This window comes from Lolium perenne, chromosome 7 (genome assembly GCF_019359855.2).
Source record: "Lolium perenne isolate Kyuss_39 chromosome 7, Kyuss_2.0, whole genome shotgun sequence".
Taxonomy (NCBI): Eukaryota; Viridiplantae; Streptophyta; class Magnoliopsida; order Poales; family Poaceae; genus Lolium; species Lolium perenne.
In genome coordinates this window covers 253,775,802-253,798,273 of record NC_067250.2, presented here as the reverse complement: position 1 = coordinate 253,798,273, position 22,472 = coordinate 253,775,802, and the positions used below count along the sequence as shown (strand labels likewise).

The window sequence follows — 22,472 nt, the reverse complement described above, 5'->3', positions numbered from 1 at the left end:
GAATACATCCTTTTTCCATAATTTTGCTACTGCTAGGAAAAAGAGAAATTTTGTAAAGAAACTGAAAGACGAGAATGGGGACTGGATTGAAGGATGGGATAATATTTCTGGCCATATCAATAGTTATTTTTCCAATCTGTTCAACTCTGAGGTTGAGGATCCTAATGAGGAGGTTATTAACAAGGTAAAGCCTTGTGTATCTGAGTCGATGAATGAATTGTTGTGTGCTCCGTACACAAGAGAGGAGGTTAAAAAGGCCATGTTTAATATTGGGGACCTAAAGGCGCCGGGCCCTGACGATCTACATGCTATTTTCTATAAAAGGTACCGGAGCTTACTTGGGGAGGAGCTGATTGATGAAGTATTATTAGCAATTAATTTAGGGTCAGTACCTGATGATTGGAATAATACTACAGTGGTCTTGATAGCAAAAGTGGAAAATCCTGAGATGGTTACACGGTATAGACCTATAAGTCTATGTAACGTTATTTACAAAGTGATCTCTAAGGTTTTGGCGGCAAGACTGAAAACTATTCTCCGGGAAATTATCTCACCAAACCAAAGTGCATTTGTCCCTGGTCGCTTGATCATGGATAATGTTCTGGTGGCTTTTGAATCATATCATACAATCAAGAAAAAGAAATAGGGAAAATATGGCGCATGTCCAATAAAATTGGATATGCATAAGGCCTACGATCGGGTTGAGTGGAACTTTCTGGAGAAAATTCTAGGCCGGCTTGGGTTTGATGCTACATGGATTAAATTGATTATGTCCTGCATTGGTTCGGCGAAATACCAAGTGAGGTTCAATGGGAGAGAAACTGATCAGTTTGTGCCATCAAGGCAGTTGCGTCAAGGAGACCCTCTTTCTCCTTACTTATTTCTTTTATGTGCACAGGGTTTGACAAGTTTACTGAAACATGAGGAGGAAGCAGGAAATTTGATTGGTGTGAAAGTTTGCAGAGCGGCCCCGGCGGTCTCACATTTATTATTTGTGGATGATTCTCTTATTTTGATGAGAGCGGATTTAAATAATGCTATAACACTCAGGAGGATCTTGCAAGATTATTGTGATTCATCTGGGCAAATGGTCAGTGAAGCGAAATCGAGTATCTTTTTTAGTCCAAATACAGGAGTTGATACAAGAGTGGAAGTATGTTAAGAGTTAAATATTCTTACTGAGGCTATAACAGACAAGTATCTCGGTCTGCCTCCCCTTATAGGCGTTGACAGAACGGATTGCTTTTTGCATCTTATTGACAAAGTGATTGCCCGGCTTGCTGGGTATAAAGAGAAGTTACTATCCTATGGTGGGAAGGAGGTTTTATTGAAGGCGGTAATCCAGGCGATACCCGCTGCCAAAGCTAGTAATAAAAGGGATCACAAATGCTATGACCCGTTACTAGTGGGGAGATGAAGATAACCAGAAACATATGCATTGGTTTGCTTGGTGGAAGATGTGTGTACCAAAGAAGAAGGGTGGCATGGGATTTAGAGATCTTCACTGTTTTAATCTAGCAATGTTGGCAAAACAGGCCTGGAGACTCTTGTGTGAGCCAGACTCCTTGTGTGCTCAAATTCTTAGAGCCAAATATTATCCCAATGGAGATCTGATCAATGTTGAATTAAAGAAGGACTCGTCTTACACTTGGCAGAGTATTTGGGCGGGTATTCAAACACTCAAGAGAGGTCACATTTGGCGTGTTGGGAATGGTGAAAACATCGATATATGGGGGATGCCTGGATTCCAAGCAGTCCATTGAGGAAAGTTATTACACCGATGAGAGGGAATGTAACGAGGGTCTCTGAGCTCATTGATAATGATACCAGAACTTGGGATGAGGAGAAACTCCGATCTGTCTTCTATTCGGTGGATGTTGGGAGGATAATTAAAATCCCTCTGGCAGTGGGAATGATGGGAGATTTTGTTTCCTGGAACTATACAAGGAGTGGTATATTCTCTGTTCGTTCAACTTATTTTACAGAGTGGGATCATCAACATGGCCGTAAGCTACTGAGAACGAATGCCCAGTCTGAGTCATCTACAAATCCGGTTTGGGCAAATATTTGGTCACTCAGAGTGCCGGCCAAGGTCAAAAAAATTCTTGGAAATTATTACATGGTACTCTGGCGTGTAAGGGGGTACTGGCTAATCGGCACATTATCTCGAGCAGCCAATGCCCCATCTGTACTATCCATTGCGAGGATACTCTACATGCTTTTTTCAAATGTCCCAGAGTTTTGAAATTTGGGAAAACCTTGGCCTAGCAAGGTTGATTCAGGAGGTGTCTTCTGAAGACCGGGCGGGTTCAGGTGTCTTTGAGGTACTCATGAGACGAGACAATGATACTCTGGCAAGCTTGAATGGTATAGGTCTAAGGGAGCTAGTGGCAATGTCATGCTGGTATATGTGGTGGGAGCGTAGGAAAATTGTTCATGAGGAGCATGTGCAGAGGCCAGCAAGACCCGCTCAGGCTATTCAATCTATAACACTAAATTATGACAGAGCTCTCAAGAAAAATGCTATTGTGAGAAAGAAAGGGTGGAAGAAACCAAGAGATGGGTATTCTAAACTGAATGTAGATGCAGCGTTTTCAGTCGAATCCATTTCAGGCGCTTCGGGAGCTGTTATCCGTGATGATCATGGATCCTTCATTGCTGGGAGATCCAATGGGATACCGCATGTGGGAGATGCAGCGACGACGGAGGCCAGGGCTATGCGCGATGGTCTATTACTGGTGGTGCAGACTGGTTGTTCCAAAATTGATGTGAATAGCGACTGCATGGAAGTCATTGAGGTAATGCAACAAGAGGGAAACTCGATTGGTCCGGTTGCGGCAATCTATGAAGAATGCGCTTTTTTGTCTCGAGGTTTTGCTCATGTTATCTATAGTTACAGTCCGAGGGAGACTAATTGTGTAGCCCATTGTTTAGCTAGTAGAGCGGAGGGATCTCAATCAGTAGTCTGGTTTGAGGACCCTCCCGATTTTATTGTTGGGCTCCTTGCCAATGATGTAAACCTCTTTGTGAACTAGCAGCAGCAAGTTTTTGACGCGCTCTTTTTCTTACCAGGGTACCGAAGGGGACTGGAAGTTTTTTAATGAGGCGGCTTGTTTGCTTAATATATTGTGGTTTATCAAAAAAAAACTTAAGCAGTAGGGCAGATCACTATGCCCAGGCAAGTGCTATGATTATTCCAGCCTCTTGCCATCGCTCGTTGGCGTTGTCTTCATCCTCGGAGGAGAGGATGACGACATCACTGGTTGTTCCCTCATGTTCCTCGGGTTCTTCCTTGGTGGTGTCATCTTGGTCTAACTGTACCATTAGAGGTGCACGATGACCAGGACCTCGTCGAAGCAGCCGCGCCTTCAACCGCCTCGAAGGAGAGGAGAGGCCCGAGTTCTTCCTCCGCATCGTCAGAAGCCTCAAGGAGAGAGAAAGGAGGTAGGTCGCCCAATAGCTAGGGAAGGAGATCTGCACGGTGAAATTAGGTGGAAGAGAACACATGAAAGAGACAAAGAAAGAGGAGAAGCAAAATGGCTGCCAGAATCATCCGACGCTGGGATAATGGGCACCGTGCGGCGCGCCATCAGTACACGGAGAGTGAGGACACCCCGGGCCTCGTCACCTACCAATGCCACAGGTGCGCACGGAAAGTGCACCAGGGATCCGCCCACGGCCGGCAGCCACACCGCCGTCACGCCGACCACCAACACCCGTCCTCCCTCCAACAACTCCTCCATCAACAGGGACAACAGAATAGCGGGCACACAGCGGCGGTCGCGCAGACCCACGCGCCGATCCCCGCACCATTAGAGGAAAATCGAAGCACAACAAAGAAAAGGAGATGCGGCGACGACGATCAGGAAGAAAGAAAGGAAGAAAACGAGAAAAAAATTTACAGAAGTAAAAGAAATTCAAGAGATAACCGTGGACATCACTGGCCAAGAAGCGGACAGACAACTACCGCACCGCTCTACGAAGCAGGCGGGGCCCAGTTATACAATAGCACTACAGGTACAGGAAGAAGGAACCACTACGCCCACCCAGAAATAGGCTCGAAAGAAATAACCGAGTGTATCCAAAATACTCGAAAACTGCAACGCACCCCTCAAAATACACACGGAACAAGAATGTAGCAAAGTAAATAGTATGAGCTAAAACAAAGGGTGTGCATGGTCCGGTCTTTGCTTTGTATTCTAAATTGTTCACCGAGGTGGCATTTTCTAGATAAATACTGAGAAGTGTGTTCATCAAGGCTTTCGTCTAGCTCCATTATCTTATCGGGGCAGAAGCAGATTCGGTGAAGAAGCACGCCAACGTGTCAACCTCAGGGAGGCCAACCACGTCGCACAGCCATCTTCCACCTCCGAAGAAAGCACCATGCATCGTCGATGTCATGGCCGCCACCATCAGCCAAGGGTTTCCCCCGGTCAGCCCCACCTCTGGTCCACCCACCAACCGCCAGAGATCCAGGGCCGAGGAGGACGGACGAGCAACATAGGGAGGAGCATCCGTCTTTAGATCTTGTTCCCAGGCCAAGTGGGGCGACCGTGAACCGCTAGCACGCATGCTGCCACCATGCCGCTCGTGTAACAAAGGAGGTGGCAAGCAGCACCGACGACCGCCACCCACCGCCAGGTCGGCGCCGTCCCCTCCCCTAGGGCGACCGCCTCGACGCATTGGTGCCTTGGAGCTCAGGAGATCCCCTCCTTCACCCACACAAGAGCCAAGAGATCAATTCCTTGCCGCCTTTACCAGATCCGGGCGCCTTTGGCCGGGTTCACTCTGAGGGCGACGACGAGTGGGGGAGGATGAGCGAGGGACGGTGGCGGCGTGCCTAGGATTTGCCCCCCTCGGTCGCCTGTAGGAGACGACGCGAGGGGAGTGAGGGGTAACTATGGATTTCGAGAAGTGTGACATCACGGGACCGTAAGAGTAAAGATGAATTGTATCCACGTGATTCTAAAATTATGAGTTTCATAAAGCGTCATTTATCAAGAAGAAATTGAGACCTAACAATCTTGCCCACATAATATAATTCAGAAAAAAAGACAACATGAATTCCCTATTTTTTTTTCGCTCGACGGCCATGCTCTGTCTGATGGCGAGTCGCGATGACTACATCAATGATGTGGCAGTGATTACGGCCGTTGCGCTGAATGTCTCGACAAACAAAGCATTTTGCTGTGCTCGCGGACTTGGTCGTCGTACTCCACTCGACTAGCTACTCCATATAATCTCCCCGGCGTCCCTACCCAAAATCTAACTAGCGCAATGGCGAGATCCTCCTCGGCCACGCCGCACTTCCTCTTCGTCACCACTCCCATGCAGGGCCACATCAACCCGGCGCGCCGCCTCGCCGCGCGCGTGCTCTCCTCCATGCCAACCGCGCGCGTCACCTTCTCCACCGCCGTCGGAGGCCACCGCCTCATGTTCCCATCCCTGTCCGCCCCGGACGCGGAGACCGTCGACGACGCCGGCGTGCTCTACGCGCCCTACTCCGACGGCTACGACGAGGGCTTCGATCCCGTGGTTCACGGCACGGCCACCTACAAGGAGAGGTCACGCACGGTCGGGCGCGAGACGCTCTCCGCCGTCGTCACCGGCCTCGCCGCGCGCGGCCGCCCCGTCACGCGCATAGTCTACGCCTTCCTCGTGCCGTGGGCGGCCAGCGTCGCGCGCGCGCACGGGGTCCCCGCCGCCCTCTACTGGATCCAGCCCGCCGCCGTCTTCGCCGTCTACTACAACTACTTCCACGGCCACGACAAGCTCATCGCCTCGTCCTTCTCGACCGACGCCACCGTTGACCTGCCGGGGCTCCCGCCGCTCAAGTCAAGCGACCTCCCGTCGGTCGTGTCCATCACCTCGCCGGACCACCCGCACTACCTGCTGCTCGACATGATGCGCGACCTCTTCAACACGCTCGACGAGCACAAGCCCAACAAGGTGCTCGTCAACACGTTCGACGCGCTGGAGCCCAACGAGCTCCGCGCGGTCCCGCAGTTCGAGCTCGTCGCCGTGGGGCCAGTGGTGCCCGACGACGAGGCGTCTCCGTCGAGCGCGGACTTGTTCGGGCGCGACGACGACGCGACGGCGTACATGGAGTGGCTGGACACCAAGCCGGCGCGGTCCGTGGTGTACGTCTCGTTCGGGACCGTCTTCCCGATGGGCAAGCGGCAGGAGGAGGAGACGCGGCGTGGCCTGGAGGCGACCGGCCGGCCGTACCTGTGGGTGGGCCGCAAGGGCGCCGGTGGTGAGCAGCACGTGAATAATGGGGTGGTGGTGGAGTGGTGCGACCAGGTGAAGGTGCTTTCGCACCCGGCGGTGGGCTGCTTCGTCACGCACTGCGGGTGGAACTCCACGCTCGAGAGCGTCACGCGCGGCGTGCCCATGGTGGCCGTGCCGCAGTGGACGGACCAGCCGACGGTGGCGTGGCTGGCGGAGGCGCGCATGGGCGTGGCGGTGCGCGCCAAGGTGGACGGCGAGGGCGTGGCCGAGCGAGGCGAGCTGCAGCGGTGCGTGGACACGGTCATGGGCGACGGAGAGGAAGCGTTGGGGATCCGGGCTCAGGCGGACCTATGGATGGTGCGTGCGAACGAGGCGATCGCCGGCGGCGGGACGTCGGAGAGGAACCTCCGGGCGTTAGCGTCCGAGCTGTAGCCTGATGTGACGTGAACGTCGCGTCGCATGCGGAGAGCCGATGAGGTTCGTGCGCGTGACGTGAGCCGTGTCTGCTTCAATCTGTTCCACAACCGTGGCGTCATGATCGATGGCACCTCTATGTTTTACATGTTTGTTTAGGGAAGCTATCCCAGCTGATGGAATGTGATTATCAAGATGCTGGACAAAAAAGGCATCGTTTTGTCTCCTCGTTTTTGTATTTTGTATCGACGGCTGGGCGGCTGAGAATCCACCGTTAGAATGCTTTGACATTCCCGCTACATAGTCGTATTCTGCTCATTTCATATTGATATGGCATATGCATATCATAGATATTATTACTCCCTCCGATCCACAATAATTGTCGAAGATTTGGTATAAAGTTAGTACTATAACATTATACTCCTTTCGTTCAAAAAAAGGATCTTGAAAATTTGTCTAAATTCAAATGTATTGTACACTAAAAATTGTTTAGATACATCTAAATTTAGACAAAGTTACGATTAAACACATGAAAATATGTCTTCAATGTCAGACAAACAGAAGTGAAATACTCCATGGAAGTTGAACGTCATGCCGAAGGTACGTGTGTTCTGGTGGAGGGTGCTTCGTGGAATTCTTCCGGATGCGGTTACTCTTAAATACAAACACATAAAGAATTCTGCTCAATGTGAGTTATGCGAGGGTATGGAGGAAGATCTGATGCATGCGTTGATTCATTGTTCGCACACACATAATTTTTGGAGGACGGCTAAGGAAGTGTTCCATCTCAAGCTACCCTGACTCCATCCGCTAACTTTGGAGTAAAGATATTCTCTGTGACCATATGTTTTCGGAGAGCGACCGGTGCTAGATTATCACAATCATGTGGTCAATATGGACGGCACGCAATCATTGGACACATGATCATGAGTCTTATGATCCTATGGCTTCTATGAAAACAGAGAAGGAAACTTTAGCGTTGTTGGAAATATCTATCAAACATACGGCTATTAGGGATGATCAATGTTGGTGCCCACCGATTCCAGGTTGGGTGAAAATAAATACTGATGGAGCTGTATCTACTCAAGATCGCAAGGGTGGAGGTGGTGGTGTTGCGAGATCACACATGGACTTCTTGGGATCTTGGAGCAAACCCTATGAGGGAGTTACTGATCCTCTTATCGTGGAAGCGTTGTCCCTTCGTGATGGTATCCTCTCTGCAAGGTTACGGGGCTTTTCGCATCTGGTGATGGAGACGGACTGTCTAGAGGTGGTGGATCTCTGGACATCACGCTACAATTCCGTTCTATTGTGGCGCCTATTCTTGATGAAGTTGGGGAGATGGCGAAGGATTTCTCTTCGTTTTCAATAAAACATGTTAGGAGGGAGGAAAATCACTCGGCACATCTATGTGCAAAGCTTGCGAGCACTTTAGAAGTGACGAGCAGTTTTTTTATTTTGACAATCAATACCACATATATTCATAGTAACAAATAGTACATAGTAGAGATACACGAGCTGACTCCAACGATTATAAAATAAAGTCTAAAAGATACTAACAATTCTTTGAGGTCTTCAAAATTTTCCTTCTTCCAGAATATAATCTTGTACTCTTCTGAAGGTAGCAAAAGATAGATAACGAACCATAGACCTGTAAATACCGACGAAGGTTCTCCCATAATTTTAATTTGAACCGCAATACCAAGGCAGCGTGCACGCGTGGAACCATTAAAGCACTCATTCAACATCGGCAAGAGTCCCAACACCAGTATGCCAGGGAATAACAACCGACTAGCCTTGTCGATGTCGATGGAGAGCCGAGAATACGGATCACCATTGTCGAGGACGTAGCAGCCGGGACAAAAATTACGAGGATAATCCACCTCGCGGCAACAACGACAGAAGTCCAAAATCGATCTGGCAAAGCAAGATCTGAAGGCCCATACCTAGAGGATTGTAATCTTTCAACACCACCATTAACGTCGGGAAGGAGATCTCATCGTCGAACGAAAGCCCGAAGATCACTTATTGCAGACGATGCCATCTCCATTGAGGGAAAACCAACAAGAAGACGACTACCAAAATCCTAACATAATCAACTGAAAACACTACTTTTATTGGAAACTTCACACGTAGATCGGGTTCCCCACTCCTCCCGACGCCAGCGAAGCTGACCGGAGGAGGGGAAACCGATCTATGGATGAGGCTGAAGTGGAGGCGGCTGTCTTTTTTCGTACGGCTGCGGCGAGGGACTTGGAGAGACATGCGTCTAATACTGTACTTGATTTGATGAAAGTGACGAGCGGTTGGCTGTGTGAGAGCCCTGCTTTTCTTGTAACTAGCCTGAGGACTGATTGTAACTGTAACTCTTTAAAGAAGAAATAAAATCCCCAAACTTCCACGCAAAAAAAAATTGCAGTGACCATTTTCCAAAAGTTGCAGACTATATAAAAAAACCAGATAGAATTGCGGTAGCATCTTCTATCAAATAAAAAAAATACTACTCCTGTTTTTTATCGTGAAATTATCCGATCATGAACATGCAAATTGAGTCAGACCGCGGTGCCGTGGCCCGTGGCCGACTAGCAAAGAATAGGACGGCCCAGGAAATAGTTGACGGGCTTGGGAAATACTCACAAAGGCTATGAGCACAACACACGTACACAAACATCTACCATAATTACAAAGGCTATGAGCACAACACACGTACACAAACATCCCAAAAAAAACACGTACTACAATACATGCAATAAGGCAATACCTCGATCGATAGTATGTATGGAGGTTCGATTATGTCGTTGGTATCTTTAGATGCCTTCTCTTATGGACCGCTAAGCTAGAGGGAAGGAAACCGTAGTATATAAAAAAAATTGTAGTATGTGGGCGATGGGGGGCATCGACGAGGAGAATGAGAAAAGTCCGTATCTTAGTCGTTCTTGTGAGCAGAGGCGGCTGTAGTCAGATCTCCGGACTGCACCCACGGTAGACGAGCTTTCTCTTAGATAAGGGAGGGGCAGGGATGAGACACAGCCCAGTTTGTATGGATACTTGTTTTCATTTGTGGATTAAATTATGACCATGTTTTGTTGACATTAGTTCAATGCTTCTTTTCCAGTGAGACACCACGAAAATATTGGCCACCCAAGTTTCTAGGTACTGTAATATTTGCAGAAAGAAAAGCTGAAAGAGAACGTGCTGAAAGAGAAGCTCAGTCACTCCAAGCACGAAGACAATGTACTTATGCTTCTAAGGACGAAATTGCTCGTGATGCGAACAAATGGATGATCGAGGAGGTGATGGTGGCTTTCAGAAAATTTATTAAGAGAGAAGATGATCTTAAGGTTCTCCATGTCTGGTCTGAATCTTTAATTGTTTGGAATGTATTAAAACGTTACTAACACATTTTTCATATTATAGGACATTGAATATAAATTTGAAGAGCTTCTCCATCAGTGTTTTAATGTGGAGCATTATTTAATGACATTTCATCAATTTAACTTCACCGTCAAGATAAAGAAGTGTTGGCTCAGCTGATTGGACACCGATGACGTGCTTCGCTGAGGTGATATCAGTAGTTTAGACCAAATATTATAACTGCTATCCTTTGGACCCAGAAGAAAAAGGTATGGGAACTTGTTACCTCGTGAGTGGTGCATTCTAGTGTTCAAAAAAGATTCTAATCATGTTACTTATCTTGTTAGGACAATGTTATGCATGCCAGAACCAAGGAATGCTTTAAGACACCCATCAGCAGATACATTTAAGTGCGGCAAGGAAGATAAAACATTTCCCTACTATTACAGTGATTCTGATGAATCTTATCCAATAATGGGAGGGAGTGAATCTGATGACGATATGAGTTAATTTTAGCTCTTGTGTGCTCATCCTATTGATCTGTGGGTTTAAGTTAAAATTCTAATCAGAATAAGGTCATCTCCGTCCTATTCTCGCTTCAGTGGTACGTTTAGTGTCAGCGGAGAGCGCGTGGAGTCGTGTGTCCGACTATTAGTTTTCAGTCTCTTTCGATTTTCGGTTGTCATCATTGGTGATGGTTGCTACTTTGTTGTGTTGGGACTTTAGCACGACGACTTTCGGTTGTCATCATTGGTGAATTTTCATTCAGATTATGCCCCGAGGGCCTCCAATGGCTGGAGATGCTCTAAGAAACATGTGACGCAGGAAATCTTTCCGCCTTGGACAACCAAATAGACGATTTTCTTCTCCCTCGATCTATGCGAGAAAGGACTTCACTACTGTAGAATAGCCAGAAACGACTTCAGGAGGAACCAACAAGCCCGCAAATTCTAGTCGGACTGCGTCGATCTCTGCCGTACCGAACAAAAGGGCCATCGCGGCTATGCCGTTCCAAACAAGATCAGCCGATCCGGCGATGCCTTCTCGGCGAGGAGGAAGCGGAGCTCAGCCACAATTTACCTTGGCCGTTCCCCCGGCCGCCGGCATCTTCGCGTGAGGTCTGCCCCTTTGCCTCCTCCTCTGGGCGGTTGGGAACAAATACTCCATATACGTTTTAGGAGAAGAATTATTAACTTTGAGGAGAACTGCAAACGTCCGCAGTTTGTTTTTTCGTGTTGGCGTACTAGCTCAATCAACAGAGATACATCACGGCCAACTTGGGCGGCCGATGCCCGAAATTCAATTGCAGATGTCCCTGGAGAAGCAACTGCTGCAATTTTGGGCATTTGGCCTTTGGCCCATGGCCCATTATCAAATTCTGAAACTCACATGGCCCATTCTAATAATCAGTGGCAGCACTAGTGGGGGCTAAAGTTTAGTCCCACATTGCTAGTTGGGAGAGAGTTGGAGTGGTATATAAGGTGGACTGTTCTAGTCCTAGTAAGTGAGTGAGAAGAGAGAGAGCCCTCGCGCACTCCTCCTCCTCCGCCCGCCACGCCTCGGCGCGACGCGACGCGACGCGAGTTGCGGGAATCTCGCTGAGCCGAGCTTATCTTTTTGCTGTTTGGGAAATTAATTGTGTAATCAATTTCGAGTCATTAACGGACGCGTTACTCAGCCGTTTTGCCTTCCAGTTTTTCTGGATCGTGGCTGTGCCGACTCGAACGTGGGCTGCGTCCCACGACCTTCCCGAATCGCACTATATAAGCGCGGACGCCAACCCTAGTCTGTACCAGACGCATATGCGACTACCTATTTCCAGTTCATTGCGCCGCCGCCTTCATCTTCCTCATCCCGTCCGTCGGCGTTGATACGTCCAAAACGTATCTACTTTCCCGAACACTTTTGCTATTGTTTTGCCTCTAATTTGTGTATTTTGGATACGACTAACACGGACTAACGTTGTTTCCAGCAGAATAGCCATGGTGTCTCGTTTTTGTGCAGAAACTCAACTTCCAGGAAAATCCCCGGAATTTATGTCAAAGGGCTTATTTTTCCAGAAGATTCACGGAGCCAGAAGGGCAGGCCAGGGGGAGGCCCACGGCCCCCACACCATGGGCCGGCGCGGCCTAGGAGGGGGGCGCGCCGCCCTATGGTGAGGCCGCCTCGGCCAGCCTCTGACGTCCCCCTCTGGACTATTTAAGGGTTTCGATCTAAAAACGCGAGACGAGAAGTCGAAGTCGCCAGAAACCATCCAGAACACCGCCGCCATCACGAAACTCCGTCTCGGGACCAGAAACTCCGTTCTGGCACCTCGCCGGGACGGGGAATTGGAGGAGATCATCGCCATCATCACCACCGACGCCTCTCCATCAACCAGCCATGTTTCCCCCATCCATGTGTGAGTAATTCCCCCGCTGTAGGCTGAAGGGGATGGTAGAGATTGGATGAGATTGGTCATGTAATAGCATAAGATTGTTAGGGCATAGTGCCTAGTATCCGTAATTGGTACTTTTATGATATTGTTGCAACTTGTTATGCTTAATGCTTGTCACTAGGGCCCGAGTGCCATGATCTCAGATCTGAACATGTTATTGTTTCATGATGATATTCATTGTTTTATGATCTTACCTGCAAGTTGTATACACATGTCGTTGTCCGGAACCCGATGCCCCAAAGTGACAGAAATTGGGATAACCGGAGGGGAAGGCGGTGATATGAGGATCACATGTGTTCACGGAGTGTTAATGCTTTGCTCTGGTGCTCTATTAAAAGGAGTACCTTAATTTCCAGTAGATTCCCTAGAGGCCCGGCTGCCACCGGCTGGTAGGACAAAAGATGTTGTGCAAGTTTCTCATTGCGAGCACGTACGACTAAATATGGAACACATGCCTATTGATTGATTAGTACTTGGATACCGTTTTATTATTATCTGCAAATGCCCTATCTTGATTGTTACATGAGTTTCTCTCATCCATGCAACGCCCGTTCATCCATCCCTGTGCCTACAGTATTTTAATCCTGCTGTTTACTATAATCACTACTGCTGTCTTTGTTACTCTGCTGCTGATATTTCACTACTGCTACTGCTATAAAACTGTTACTACTGATAAACTTTTGCGAGCAAGTCTGTTTCCAGGTGCAGCTGAATTGACAACTCCGCTGTTAAGGCTTACAAATATTCTTTGGCTCCCCTTGTGTCGAATCAATAAATTGGGTTTTACTTCCCTCGAAGACTGTTGCGATCCCCTATACTTGTGGGTCATCAAGGCTATTTTCTGGCGCCGTTGCCGGGGAGCATAGCTTTATTTGCAAGTTCACTTGGATTGATATTGTTCGCTGCAAATTCTCCATCATGGGTAAACCTCGCGATACTAAAGTCGCCATATTATCATCTACTACAAGAAAAGGGAGTACCTCTGCTGCTCTTGATTCACCATCTGTGATAAGTAAACTTGTTTCACCACCACAAGCTTCAAATGCTGGTACTTCTACTGAATCTGAAAATTGCTTTTATAATTTTGATGATGCTTCTACTGTGCTTGATAATGATGGTTCGTTAGGATCTTTTCTAGATGCTACGATTGCTAGGTCTAGACAAATTGAAAATACTGAAACTCCTAATGAAAATGCTGCTACACCTGTTAATTCACCTGAGTCTGTTGAATACTCTAGTGATGATCCTGATGAGGATTATGTGGAACTTGATGATGATTTTATTGTTAAATGCAATGCTACTGCTGATGCAAGTAAAATTAAAAAGTTTCTTGCACAACATACTGTTAGATATAAACTGTCTCCTGATCCTAAATTTGCCACATCTCCTATAAATATTAAGGATAAGGATTATGATTTTTCTCTTGATCTATCTCATATAGCTATTGTTGAGAAAACACCCTTTTGTGGTACTGAAAAAGAAAGTGCTGTAAAACACATGAATGAGCTTTCTACTTTGAGTAGCTTGTTTTCTGATGATGTCAAGTTGCGTACTTATTTTGTTGCTAAAATTTTTCCTTTCTCATTAAAGGATGATGCTAAAACTTGGTATAATAGTTTGCCTCCTGGTTCTATTGATAGTCCAAGTGGTTTGCTTGATGTTTTCTTTCGGAAATACTTTCCTGCTAGTGCTCAACATATTGCTTTGCAGAAAATTTATAGCTTTGACCAGGAAGATGGAGAGAAATTGCCTGAAGCTTGGGTAAGATTTTGCTCTCTTATCAGAGCTCGACCTGGACATGATTTGGAAAAGCATGATTTACTTGATATATTTTATAGTGGACTAACCATTGAGTCTAGAGCATATTTGGATAGTTGTGCTGGTTGTGTTTTCAGGAAAAGAACTCCAGACGACGCTGAAGAATTATTGGCTAGAATAGGCCGGAATCATGATGATTGGACTACACTTGAACCAACCCCGACACCAATATTGAAGAAGAGGGGTATGATTAAATTAAATGATGAGGATATGAGGGAAGCCAAGAAGTCTCTTAAGGAGAAAGGTATTAAATCTGAAGATGTGAAGAACTTACCTCCCATAGAAGATTTATGTAAGATAACTCCCCCTTCATCCATGATTGAGGTACACTCTCTTCAACGCTTTACTAGGGAAGATATTCTGTATTCAAAACCTCTTGCACAATGCTTAGATGAGTTTGATAATTATATTGTTAAGCAAGATAATTTTAATATGAGAGTAGAGAATCATTTAATGGAAAATTCTCGAGCTATTAGTGAATTGCATGGTATTGTGGAGAGAACCTCCAATGATGTTAAGATGCTTGTTAAACATTTTCATATGGTTCAAACTCAAATTGATCAGCTCACTAAAGTGCAAAATGACTTGTTGAAAAATAGTTCTAAAGAAAAACATGCTTATGAAGTAACAACTAGAGGTGGTGTTTCTACTCAGGATCCTCTATATCCTGAGGGGCATCCCAAAAGAGTTGAACAAGATTCTCAACGAACTAAAGAAACTAGTGCTCCTTCTAAGAAAAAGAAAAAGAAACATAAAAATGTTGTAGAATCCTCTGAGCCTGTTAATGATCCTAATAGTATTTCTATTTCTGATGCTGAAACTGAAAGTGGTAATGAACATGATAATGATAAGAATGATGCTTCTGATAAAGAAGAGGTTGAAGATGAACCTGAAAAGCATGCTAAGAATAAAAAGTACACTAAAGAAGATTTTATTGCTAAGAAACATGGTAATGAAAGAGAACCTTGGGTTCAAAAGCAAATGCCTTTTCCTGCTAAGAAACTAAAATCAAAGGAAGAGGAACACTATAATAAATTTTGTGATTGGATGAAACCTTTGTTCTTGCAAATCCCTTTGACTGATGCTATTAAATTGCCTCCTTATTCAAAGTATATGAAAGATATTGTCTCTAACAAAAGGAAAATTCCTAATGAGGAGATTTCCACTATGCTTGCTAATTACTCTTTCAATGGCAAGGTTCCAAAGAAGCTGGGCGACCCAGGTATACCGACTATTCCTTGTTCCATCAAGAATAATTATGTTAGAACTGCTCTATGTGATTTGGGAGCAGGAGTTAGTGTGATGCCTTTTTCTCTTTACAAGAGTCTTGATTTAGATAAATTGATACCAACTGATATATCTTTGCAAATGGCTGATAAATCTACTGCTGTTCCTGTTGGTGTATGTGAGGATGTTCCTGTTCAAGTTACTCAAAATTGCTTAATATTAACTGATTTTGTTGTGTTGGAAATGCCTGAAGATGATAATATGTCTATTATTCTTGGAAGACCTTTTCTTAATACTGCAGGGGCTGTTATTGATTGCAATAAAGGAAAAGTCACTTTCAATGTTGATGACAAGGAACATACTGTTTATTTTCCCAAGAGGATTGATAAAGTATATGGAGCTAATATAATTTCTAATTTGAGATCTATCAAAGTGGGAGATATTGATTGTCCAATATATGAGCCTAACGAAGAATATCAAACTCTTGTGATTGGATCCTGATGTCTACGCCCCCTCCTTTTCCTGTAGACAGTGTTGGGCCTCCAAGAGCAGAGGTTTGTAGAACAGCAGCAAGTTTCCCTTAAGTGAATCACCCAAGGTTTATCGAACTCAGGGAGGAAGAGGTCAAAGATATCCCTCTCATGCAACCCTGCAACCACAAAGCAAGAAGTCTCTTGTGTCCCCAACACACCTAATAGGTGCACTAGTTCGGCGAAGAGATAGTGAAATATAGGTGGTATGAATAAATAGTAGCAGTAGCAACGGCACCAGAAAAGTGTTTTGCCCAGGACAGTAAACAAGCAGTAGTAACGCAGCAGTAGTAACACAGTAAAACAGTAAACAAGCAGCGATAGCAGTATTTAGGAACAAGGCCTAGGGATCATACTTTCACTAGTGGACACTCTCAACATTGATCACATAACAGAATAGATAAATGCATACTCTACACTCTCTTGTTGGATGATGAACACATTGCCTAGGATTACACGAACCCTCAATGCCGGAGTTAACAAGCTCCACAATTCAATGTTCATATTTAAATAACCTTAGAGTGCATGAAGATCAACACGACTAAACCAAGTACTAACATAGCATGCACACTGTCACCTTCACGCTATGTAGGAGGAATAGATCACATCAATACTATCATAGCAATAGTTAACTTTGTAATCTACAAGAGATCACAATCATAGCATAAACCAAGTACTAACACGGATGCACACACTGTCACCATTACACCGTGCAGGAGGAATAAAACTACTTTAATAACATCACTAGAGTAGCACATAGATAAATTGTGATACAAAACACATTGCAATCATAAAGAGATATAAATAAGCACTTCACTATGCCATTCATAACAGTGAATAAGTATTCTGTGAAATATAGCCTAAGAGACCCACACGGTGCACACACTGTCACCTTTACACACGTGGGACAAGGAGTCTCCGGAGATCACATAAGTAAAACTCACTTGACTAGCATAATGACATCTAGATTACAAGCATCATCATATGAATCTCAATCATGTAAGACAGCTCATGAGATTATTGTATTGAAGTACATAGGAGAGAGATGAACCACATAGCTACCGGTACAGCCCCAAGCCTCGATGGAGAACTACTCCCTCCTCATGGGAGACAGCAGCGTTGATGAAGATGGCGGTGGTGTCGATGGAGGAGCCTTCCGGGGGCACTTCCCCGTCCCGGCGGCGTGCCGGAACAGAGAGTCCTATCCCCCAGATCTTGGCTTCGCGATGGCGGCGGCTCTGGAAGGTTTCTCGTACCGTGGCTTTTTTCGTCTCGAGGTTTTAGGTCCAGGGGCTTTATATAGGCGAAGAGGCGGCGTCAGAAGGTCGAAGGGGCGCCGACACTATAGGGGGGCGCGGGCCCCCCCTAGGGCCGCGCCGGCCTGTCATCTGGAGGCCCAGTGGCCCCCCTCTGGCCTCTCTCGGGTGTTCTGGAAGCTTCGCGTGATCCTAAGATGCTGGGCGTTGATTTCGTCCGATTCCGAGAATATTTCCTTACTAGGATTTCTGAAACCAAAAACAGCAGAAAACAGCAACTGGCCCTTCGGCATCTCGTCAATAGGTTAGTTCCGGAAAACGCATAAATATGACATATAATGTGTATAAAACATGTAGATATCATCAATAATGTGGCATGGAACATAAGAAATTATAGATACGTTTGAGACGTATCAAGCATCCCCAAGCTTAGTTTCTGCTCGTCCCGAGCAGGTAAACGATAAACAAAGATAATTTCTGGAGTGACATGCCATCATAAACTTGATCATACTATTGTAAGCATATGTAATGAATGCAGCGATCAAAACAATGTAAATGACATGAGTAAACAAATAAATCATAAAGCAAAGACTTTTCATGAATAGTACTTTCAAGACAAGCATCAATAAGTCTTGCATAAGAGTTAACTCATAAAGCAATAAATTCAAAGTAAAGGTATTGAAGCAACACAAAGGAAGATGAAGTTTCAGCGGTTGCTTTCAACTTATAACATGTGTATCTCATGGATATTGTCAATGCAAAGCAATATAACAAGTGCAATATGCAAATATGTAGGAATCAATGCACAGTTCACACAAGTGTTTGCTTCTTGAGGTGGAGAGAGATAGGTAAACTGACTCAACATAAAAGTAAAAGAATGGTCCTTCAAAGAGGAAAGCATCGATTGCTATATTTGTGCTAGAGCTTTGATTTTGAAAACAAGAAACAATTTTGTCAACGGTAGTAATAAAGCATATGTATCATGTAAATTATATCTTACAAGTTGCAAGCCTCATGCATAGTATACTAATAGTGCCCGCACCTTGTCCTAATTAGCTTGGACTACCGGATCATCGCAATGCACATGTTTTAACCAAGTGTCACAAAGGGGTACCTCCATGCCGCCTGTACAAAGGTCTAAGGAGAAAGCTCGCATTTTGGATTTCTCGCTTTTGATTATTCTCAACTTAGACATCCATACCGGGACAACATGGACAACAGATAATGGACTCCTCTTTAATGCATAAGCATGTGGCAACAATTAGTGTTCTCATATGAGATTGAGGATATATGTCCAAAACTGAAACTTCCACCATGAATCATGGCTTTAGTTAGCGGCCCAATGTTCTTCTCTAACAATATGCATGCTCCAACCATTAAGGTGGTAGATCTCTCTTACTTCAGACAAGACGGACATGCATAGCAACTCACATGATATTCAACAAAGAGTAGTTGATGGCGTCCCCAGAAACATGGTTATCGCACAACAAGCAACTTAATAAGAGATAAAATGCATAAGTACATATTCAATACCACAATAGTTTTTAAGCTATTTGTCCCATGAGCTATATATTGCAAAGGTGAATGATGGAAATTTTAAAGGTAGCACTCAAGCAATTTACTTTGGAATGGCGGAGAAATACCATGTAGTAGGTAGATATAGTGGACACAAATGGCATAGTGGTTGGCTCAAGGATTTTGGATGCATGAGAAGTATTCCCTCTCGATACAAGGTTTAGGCTAGCAAGGTTATTTGAAACAAACACAAGGATGAACCGGTGCAGCAAAACTCAGATAAAAGACATATTGTAAACATTATAAGACTCTACACCGTCTTCCTTGTTGTTCAAAACTCAATACTAGAAATTATCTAGACCTTAGAGGGACCAAATATGCAAACCAAATTTAGCAAGCTCTATGTATTTCTTCATTAATGGGTGCAAAGTATATGATGCAAGAGCTTAAACATGAGCACAACAATTGCCAAGTATCAAATTATTCAAGACATTTTAGAATTACTACATGTAGCATTTCCCAATTCCAACCATATAACAATTTAACGAAGAGGAAACTTCGCCATGAATACTATGAGTAAAGCCTAAGGACATATTTGTCCATATGCAACAGCGGAGCGTGTCTCTCTCCCACACAATGAATGCTAGGATCCATTTATTCAAACAAAAACAAAAACAAAAACAAATCGACGCTCCAAGCAAAGCACATAAGATGTGACGGAATAAAAATATAGTTTCAGGGGAGGAACCTGATAATGTTGTCGATGAAGAAGGGGATGCCTTGGGCATCCCCAAGCTTAGACGCTTGAGTCCTCTTAGAATATGCAGGGGTGAACCACCGGGGCATCCCCAAGCTTAGAGCTTTCACTCTCCTTGATCGTAGTATATCATCCTCCTCTCTTGACCCTTGAAAACTTCCTCCACACCAAACTCGAAACAAACTCATTAGAGGGTTAGTGCATAATCAAAAATTCACATGTTCAGAGGTGACACAATCATTCTTAACACTTCTGGACATTGCCCAAAGCTACTGGAAGGTAATGGAACAAAGAAATCCACCCAACACAGCGAAAGAAGCAATGCGAAATAAAAAGCAGAATCTGTCAAAACAGAACAGTCCGTAAAGACGAATTTTAAAGTGGCACCAGACTTGCTCAGATGAAAATTCCCAAATTGAATGAAAGTTGCGTACATATCTGAGGATCAAGCACGTAAATTGGCAGATTTTTCTGAGTTACCTACAGAGAGGCAGGTCGAAATTCGTGACAACAAGAAATCTGTTTCTGCGCAGTAATCCAAATCTAGTATTGACTTTACTATCAAAGACTTTACTTGGCACAACAATGCAATAAAACTAAGATAAGGAGAGGTTGCTACAGTAGTAACAACTTCCAAGACACAAATATAAAACAAAATTACTGTAGTAAAATAAACACATGGGTTATCTCCCAAGAAGTGCTTTCTTTATAGCCATTAAGATGGGCTCAGCAGTTTTAATGATGCACTTGCAAGAAATAAGAGTTGAAGCAAAAGAGAGCATCAAAAAGCAAATTCAAAACAAATTTAAGCCTAACATGCTTCCTATGAAAAGGAATCTTGTAAATAAACAAGTTCATGAAGAGCAAAGTAACAAGCATAGGAAGATAGAACAAGTGTAGCTTCAAAAATTTCAGCATGTAGAGAGGCAATTTAGTAACATGAAAATTTCTACAACCATATTTTCCTCTCTCATAATAACTATCAGTAGCAACATGAGCAAATTCAACAATGTAACTATCACATAAAGCATTCTTATTCACATGCATAAAATTATTACTACTCCCAACATAAGCATAATCAATTTTATTAGTTGTAGTGGGAGCAAATTCAACAAAGTAGCTATCATTATTATTCTCATCATCAAATATAGGAGGCATATTGTAATCATAATCAAATTTATCCTCCATAACAGGCGGTACTAAAAGACCAATATCATTATAATCATCATAAATAGGAGGCAAAGTATCATCAAAGTAAATTTTCTCCTCAATGCTTGGGGGACTAAAAATATCATGCTCATCAAAGCCAGCTTCCCCAAGCTTAGAATTTTCCATATCATTAGCAACAATGGTGTTCAAAGCGTTCATACTAATATGTTCCATAGGTTTTTTAATTTTCGCATCAAACCATCCATGTCTTAAATCAGGAAATAGAATAAAAAGCTCATTGTTGTCCATTATGCCTAACTAGTGTAAACAAGAAACAAAAAGATGCAATTGCAGGATCTAAAGGAAATAGCTTCGAGTACTTACAACGGCGAAAATAGCTTAGTAGCCGAGATCCGGAGTGTGAGTACCTTTTACCTTTCCTCCCCGGCAACGGCGCCAGAAAATAGCTTGATGTCTACGCCCCCTCCTTTTCCTGTAGACAGTGTTGGGCCTCCAAGAGCAGAGGTTTGTAGAACAGCAGCAAGTTTCCCTTAAGTGAATCACCTAAGGTTTATCGAACTCAGGGAGGAAGAGGTCAAAGATATCCCTCTCATGAAACCCTGCAACCACAAAGCAAGAAGTCTCTTGTGTCCCCAACACACCTAATAGGTGCACTAGTTCGGCGAAGAGATAGTGAAATATAGGTGGTATGAATAAATAGTAGCAGTAGCAACGGCACCAGAAAAGTGCTTTGCCCAGGACAGTAAACAAGCAGTAGTAACACAGCAGTAGTAACACAGTAAAACAGTAAACAAGCAGCGATAGCAGTATTTAGGAACAAGGCCTAGGGATCATACTTTCACTAGTGGACACTCTCAACATTGATCACATAACAGAATAGATAAATGCATACTCTACACTCTCTTGTTGGATGATGAACACATTGCGTAGGATTACACGAACCCTCAATGCCGGAGTTAACAAACTCCACAATTCAATGTTCATATTTAAATAACCTTAGAGTGCATGAAGATCAACACGACTAAACCAAGTACTAACATAGCATGCACACTGTCACCTTCACGCTATGTAGGAGGAATAGATCACATCAATACTATCATAGCAATAGTTAACTTTGTAATCTACAAGAGATCACAATCATAGCATAAACCAAGTACTAACACGGATGCACACACTGTCACCATTACACCGTGCAGGAGGAATAAAACTACTTTAATAACATCACTAGAGTAGCACATAGATAAATTGTGATACAAAACACATTGCAATCATAAAGAGATATAAATAAGCACTTCACTATGCCATTCATAACAGTGAATAAGTATTCTGTGAAATATAGCCTAAGAGACCCACACGGTGCACACACTGTCACCTTTACACACGTGGGACAAGGAGTCTCCGGAGATCACATAAGTAAAACTCACTTGACTAGCATAATGACATCTAGATTACAAGCATCATCATATGAATCTCAATCATGTAAGGCAGCTCATGAGATTATTGTATTGAAGTACATAGGAGAGAGATGAACCACATAGCTACCGGTACAGCCCCGAGCCTCGATGGAGAACTACTCCCTCCTCATGGGAGACAGCAGCGTTGATGAAGATGGCAGTGGTGTCGATGGAGGAGCCTTCCGGGGGCACTTCCCCGTCCCGGCGGCGTGCCGGAACAGAGAGTCCTGTCCCCCAGATCTTGGCTTCGCGATGGCGGCGGCTCTGGAAGGTTTCTCGTACCGTGGCTTTTTTCGTCTCGAGGTTTTA

The 22,472-nt window shown here is 44.5% G+C and overlaps 1 protein-coding gene across 1 annotated transcript; it reads left to right on the top strand.

Annotated features, from left to right (window-relative positions):
• The first annotated feature begins 5,260 nt into the window (after positions 1-5,260).
• On the top strand, positions 5,261-6,935 carry LOC127313394 (UDP-glycosyltransferase 75C1-like). The gene has a single exon (XM_051343905.1). It carries the CDS (start codon positions 5,278-5,280, stop codon positions 6,661-6,663), a length of 1,386 nt encoding a protein of 461 aa, XP_051199865.1. The 5' UTR covers positions 5,261-5,277; the 3' UTR covers positions 6,664-6,935.
• The last annotated feature ends 15,537 nt before the right edge of the window (positions 6,936-22,472 follow it).